At 32.7% G+C, this 7,081-nt stretch overlaps 1 protein-coding gene across 1 annotated transcript; it reads right to left on the reverse strand.

Annotated features, from left to right (window-relative positions):
- Positions 1 to 3,468: 3,468 nt before the first annotated feature.
- On the reverse strand, positions 3,469 to 4,152 carry LOC132904133 (uncharacterized). Its single transcript, XM_060954055.1, has one exon. It carries the CDS (start codon positions 4,150 to 4,152, stop codon positions 3,469 to 3,471), a length of 684 nt encoding a protein of 227 aa, XP_060810038.1.
- Between the last annotated feature and the right edge of the window lie 2,929 nt (positions 4,153 to 7,081).

The following is a 7,081-nucleotide window of genomic DNA, read 5'->3' on the forward strand; positions in this document are numbered from 1 at the left end:
TAAAGCATTTAAAAAATAAAAGTTAAAGAACCTCAAAACTACTATTTTACATAATAATATACAGGTTGGTTAAACTACATTTACGAAGAGATCTTCTACAGCATCATAATCCATAGTTTTTAATCTCTGTATCAAAACATTTTTGAATTCGTGATTACTACATTTTCTTATTGTTTTGACATTTTTATATAATTTATTATAAGTCTTTGGAGCACAATAGTCATAACCTTTCTTCGCAAAAATTGTATTAACCCAAGGTACGGGTACTTTTGATACTCTCTTTGTACAGATAGATAACTGAGGCACATTACATCTATGGTATCTACGTAAACAATGATAAATATACAGTTTCCTAACGGTTAATACATTACAGGATAGATATAATTCAGTAGTTGGATATCTAAAAGGCAAATGCTTCATAACTTTTAAAATAGCTCGTTGAGCCCTCTCTAATTCAATTAGATACGTTTTTGATGCACCGCCCCATGAACAAATGCAGTATGAGAGAATGCTTTCACACAGGGATTTGTAACTCAGATTCAGAACATCGTCACCAGCCACATTGCGTAGAAGTTTAAAGACATAAATCAGCCTGCGTATTCTCTTTGCTAGTTCAGATATTTGTGGCTCCCAGCTGAGACCTTCATCAATAATTACACCTAAGTATTTTACCGCTTTTTCCCGAGTTAAATAAGGACAATTACACAGCGCAGGTACGTGAGCTAGTTTATTACAGGGATGGGTATGGATTTGAATTTTGAAGTTACAGACAGGGCGAGTTCGGGATGTTATTCCAAAACAGATATATTTTGTTTTAGATGCGTTTAATGTAAGGAGACTCTTTTCTAGCCAATCTGTCACTTTTTTCATACCGTCTTCCGCGAGCTGTTTTACACTACTCCAAGACTTAGCATGAAATAGCAGGACGGTATCATCTGCATACATTACTATGTCACAGCCGGCCATATCTAAATTGCATAGTTTATTTATGTACGCCAGAAATAGCGTCGGTCCAAGAGTACTGCCCTGTGGTATTCCAAACTGACAATTAGCGTTGTTACTGGATTGTCCTTTAATTTTTACTGTCTGTGATCTGTTAGTAAGATAAGATGTGAACCATTCTAAAGTAACTCCTCTTATTCCCATATTTTGTAATCTTGCTAAAAGTATTGGTATAGAGACCGTGTCAAAAGCCTTTTGCAAGTCCAAAAAGGCTCCAAGGCATCTCTCATTATCATCTAAATAATCCGTAACTAGCGTTGTTAATTTCAGAACTGCGTCTTCCGTTGATTTGTTTCGTCTAAACCCAAATTGGTTAGAACTTATTACATTAAGCTTTTCCAAATATGATAGAAGTCTGCTATTTACAACTTTTTCTAGAATCTTAGAGAATATAGACAACAAAGAAATAGGCCTGTAGTTACTAGCAATGTTTTTTTGTCCGTCTTTATATACTGGTGTAACTATAGCTCTTTTGAACAGTTTAGGAAACACTCCAGATGTTAAGCTCATGTTTATTAAGTAAGTTATTTGTTAAATAATATACGGGCATACATATTTTATAATATTTGCAGTAATGTTATCAAAACCGGGAGCACTGTTAGATTTAAGGCTCATTATTATTTTATATACTTCATTGTAGTCTGTAAGAAAAAGAGAAAGAGAGTCAGGTGGAGAATTATTACCTATTGCTTGGGTTGCTAATTGTTCCTCAGTAACATTTAGTTTATTTAATGTTTTATTAGCTAGCTCCTGTCCTATTGTTGTAAAGTAATTATTGACTTCATCAAGTGATTCAGTTACCGATCCTTTACTGTTTAACAATTCGTCAGATGTAGTATTAGTTTTCTTTAAGTTACAGACGTCCCTTATAAGCTTCCATGTATTCTTAATATTACCTGTGTTTTGATTGAATTTATCTCGATAGTATTGCGCCTTAGTATATTTTACTAATTTGTTACATAAGTTCCGATATTTATAATATTTAGATTTTAAAACATCATCATCAGGACTTCTTTTGTAGTGTTTATGTAGCTTATTTCTTTTCCGGATAGACATTAGTAAGCCAGTCGTTATCCATGGCTTTAGGCATTTTTTTCTATGAGAGAGTGTGACTGATTTTGAGGCATTATTTATCACATCTTGTAGTTTAGTAAGGAGGTATTCAGCCGTATCATTCACATCAGATAGTTGGTAGTAGTCCGTCCAATTTTCTTCAGCTAATTGGATCCTTAATGCTTCAAAATCTATTTTTACTTTTTGGATTTTAGTTTGAGTTTTATTTATATTGATATTATTTAAAAGTAGAAGTATTGGTGAATGATCTGTCAGCGCCTCAAATACAAAAGTTTGCCAATTTTGTGATGATTTTATCATAAAATGATCAATGCATCTCTCTAAGCGTGTTGGCTTATCAACACCCTGTAATAGTCCATGATAAGCCATTAAACTCAAGTAATTGGCACCATTTGAAACTACAAATCCTGGTCTTATATTAATATTAATATCTCCTGTAAAAATAATTGTATTTGTGTTTAATCCTTCCATGATGAGTTCGAGAGAATCAAGATATTTAGTTGTATTTGTAAAACATGGTGGTCTGTATGAGCATACTACAGTAATATTATCCTGGACATCTAGAACCAAACAATTACCTTCCTCACAGTTAGCTTCAGTAGCAGATGCCGCAATATTATTTGTTACATAAGCCACTACACCATCATTTTGATTCAAGATCTTTTTAGTGTAAAACATTTGATAGTTAGCTAAAGGTGGTGGAGCTTTATTTTGTTGTAACCAGCATTCTGTCAATACTATAATATCTACTGAAATATTTAAAGATTCGATAAATACTAATAATTCATCCAAGTTACAATATACACTTCTGATATTAATTGTCAAAATTTTTTGCGAGTTATTTATTGTGGGGAAATTCTGAATGCATCCAGGATCATACACGATATTACAGATAGGGTCAGTTAAAGTGTTCAAATCATTTTGAACATTCAAATTATTCATAGAATCGAATTCTATAATAAGTCAAACTATTATCAATTAAATCAGGGATTATTAATGACTCCTGAGTTTCGTATAGATGAATGTAGGGACAAGTAATATAGTTTACAAATTCAATACAGAGTAAAAGGTTTAGATGCAGCATGGATTTATAATGTGTTTTATAGTATACAGTAGTTTTGCAGTATTGTATCAGTATTATAGAAAATAAAGACATTATGAAACATGTGTTATAAGTGTACATATAAACTAAATTGTATGCATGCAATCTATTAACATAATTAATAATAAGTGTGACGATCAGAGAGTCACACAACTTTATACAAGGCAGAAGTTTGTTAGTAATTATCCTGGAAAATATTTGTAAGGAACAATACACAGTAGAGGGTATCCCATTTATCTTTCCAGTGCCTAGTCAATCTATGGTTAGCATATTTATATCCGCCGCACTCTTCAGTAATAAAGGTTTTGCCTGGTCATCTTGTCGAAGTAGATTCTTCCCATAGAAGTCCAACAGTATTTAAAATTGTTTTTCTTAGCAAAATCTCTCGCAGCTGCGTATAATTGCCTGGATTTTTGTGGCAGGTTTTCGGAAATAAATACTGGTTGTATTGGCCCATCCAGGGATAAGCCTTTAGTGTTCAATTTATTTTCTTTATTTTGTTTGTTGTGGTGTTTAACGCCTGTAATAATTTTTTCTTTCGTTATGCAACTGGTCAAATCCGCTATGATGGGTTTATTTCCTTCCCTCTTTGTATTGATTCTAAATATGTCTTTCACGTCAGACCGATTTATTGGTGTGCCTAAGACATCTTCAGCTTTCGCTAAAATCTTTATAAGGTCATCTTTTGTCTCCTGTCCTTTTTTTGGTATATTACGAAGCTCGATTCGCGTTGAGTGCGCCGAACGCTCCATTCCATCCATTTTCTCCTTCAGTTCATGCACGCGCTTGCGGTATGCAATGTTTTCCTCCTCAAGAGTTTGAGTCTTTGCTAACAACATATCGTATTTCTCGGACATAAATGACACTGCTTGGCGTATATCTTCATTTTGTTGTTTTATTTCGCTCATGGCATCGATTATTTTGGATAATTTACTGTCTTGTTCTTGTATCATAGCAGTGACTTTACTTTGCATTTCATTAAGTTCGTCTGATATGTTGTGGCTATGTTTTCTTTTCCGCAACGCATTATTCACGAAATAATAATCCTTATCAGGCGAAGTATGAATGTTTGGACGCACTAATCGGAGAGTGGCTAAGGGGCATTGTGAAAAGTACCAGGCAAGTATAATTCGTTTGGAGTCAAACACGGTGGATGATGCTCGATGTCTCTTTCACATGCAGAGAACGCAGTTCGTTAGAACAGGATAGTGTTAAAAGCTGCACTGATAAGCCAGGGATCCACTTATTATGGTCGGTATCGAGAATTTAGTATAACTTCGCTTTCCGTTCAATCTATTTAGAGCTCCCAGAGCGGAGGTCTACTTAATTTTGTCGCTATCGAGATTTTAGTACATCTTCGCTTTCCGTTCAGTATACTTATACGTTTATATAATAAGTTTGCACGAAAGAAGAAAAAAGATCCCACAAAATGGAAAACAAATATTGCAAAATGTCTGAGGTATGTACTAACATTGTTTTAACGTAGGGCTGTTACAAACCAGTTTAAGGTTTACACATAATGAATGTTGAGTTTAATTATTATGAAATTATTAAAATAAATTTTAATTGAAATGAATTATTTCAAATCAGTTTTGGATTTCTTTATTTTATACACTATTTTTTAATTTAGTTTAAATAAACACATGTTAAAACGCTTTGTTTTTTTTTTAGATATTCGCCAAAAGGCATGCCAACTCGAGTATGCGAACATAATACGAGAGCATTGAAATGTGCAACATTGACAATGAATGATCTATCAAAAATACATCGGGATTTTTATAAGAACTCGACAAAGCATGACCAAAATATAATTCTTTTCAAACTGTGTTCACTAAAAGAAACCCAAAAAAGACCTAACTTTAAAGGCAAAAAGAAATTTAAAACTAACTATTCCGTATTCATTAACAAGAAGAGAGTGCCAATCTGCCAAAAATTTTTTTTGAGTATTTTTGGCATTAAAAAGTATAGAGTGGAGTACTTGATGAAAAAGTTTTATGAAACGGGAGAATTTCCTCGTGAAGCTCGTGGAGGTGATCGGAAGACTGAAAAGTATGCAGAGAAAAAAGAATCTGTTCATCGTTTTATTCAAAATCTTAAATGTATAGAGTCTCATTACTGCCGAAAAAGCAAGGAAGCTGAAAGAAAATACTTGCCATGTGAATTGAATATTAAAAAACTTTATGTAATGTATAATACTGACCAGCGTAATGCACAACTTGGGGTAAAATTATCATACTTTCGGCATATTTTCAACACTGAATATAATTTAGGCTTCGGCACACCACAAACGGATGTTTGTTCAAAATGTCTAGAACTAAAAGAAAAGATCAAAATGGAAAAAAACGAAAATAAAAAAATATATTTTATGACAGAGAAGAGGGTTCATTCTTTGAGAGCGAAATCATTTTTTGAAAACTTGAGAGACACTACACCTGGCTTGAAAATAATATCTTTTGATTTCCAAAAAAATTTACCGTTACCAAAGGTGCCTGACCAATCTTGTTATTATAGCCGACAATTATATTTCTACAATTTAGCCGTAGTTGAAGGCCATTCAAATTTGCCTCTAAATAAAGAGCGTGTATTCTCTTACTATTGTACAGAAGACGAATTTAGCAAAAATGCGAATTTGGTGGCATCTGCAGTTTATGACCGGCTTTGTAAAACTGATAAAACGGGCATATCAAGAATTCGTTTGGTTGCAGACGGATGCGGCGGGCAAAACAAAAATTGTATTTTAATTAGTATGTGCTGCAAATGGCTATTACAAAATGGAAACATTAAGAGTTTAGAAGTCATTTTTCCTGTCACCGGTCATTCCTTTATGCCTGCTGATCGCTTTTTTGGAGTCATAGAAAAAAAGTTGCGTAAAATGGAGGTAGTACTTCATCCCAAAGAAATCATAGATATTGTGTCTGAAAACGCAACATTAGTAAAATTTGGTGAAGATTGCACGGTTTTTGACTGGAAGACATCTATCAAAGATATCGTAAAACCCACCACAACTTGGAATATTCAATTCAACCAGTGTAAAAGATTTATTCTGCGTCGTTCAAAAAAACCTGGTAACGTGCTTGTGAGGGGCGAAATATATTATAAAAGTGATCTAGCTACCGCTCAAAATATTTGCAGACCACGAAAACTTATAAACATGATAAATCCGATTATACTGCCCAGCTTAGTTGCTGTTAATAAAAGCAAATTAAGTGATGTGAATAAATTACTGAGCAAACATTTTGGTACTGAATGGCAAGGCTTAACTGAATTAAGTTTTTATAAAGAAATATTATTAAAACAGGAGGCCTTACAAGAAACGCCTTCTGAAGATATATATTGTGGTGAAGAAGTTCAGGAATCTGAGGAACTTAGAATTTAATTTTGTGAAAACAATAAAAATGTTTGTGAAATAAATAAAAGTTAATAATCTTTGTGAACTTTAATTTGAGTGACAACCCTAAATTACGTGTTGCGTTATTATAATCAAAGACAGCAATCTTTGACATAGCTATTAACAAAAGCAGCAATCTGGTGTTTGTTTAGAATCAAATCCAGCAATATTTAAATTTAAGTATCAAAAGCAGCAATCTGAAAAAAATATTAAAATTTTATTAATTTCTTCTAAATGCAATCTACCCAATGTAATATTTAATTAAAATGCAAACCTTTAATTTACCAAATTAAATCATAAATGATAAATTTATCAATTATATTAAAGAATGACACGTTTTTTTTTATTTACCACTAATTAGTGAAATGTCAGATTGCTGTTTTTGTTTCTATACGACTCAAATGACCCTTAATAAATGCTTAAAATATGATTTTTCTTGGTGGTCCAATATTATCGGAAAAGCCCAAAACAAAATTCATAAAAATAATTTTGAAATTGAAATTTACACAGATTCA

This window comes from Amyelois transitella, chromosome W, assembly GCF_032362555.1.
Source record: "Amyelois transitella isolate CPQ chromosome W, ilAmyTran1.1, whole genome shotgun sequence".
Classification (NCBI taxonomy): Eukaryota; Metazoa; Arthropoda; class Insecta; order Lepidoptera; family Pyralidae; genus Amyelois; species Amyelois transitella.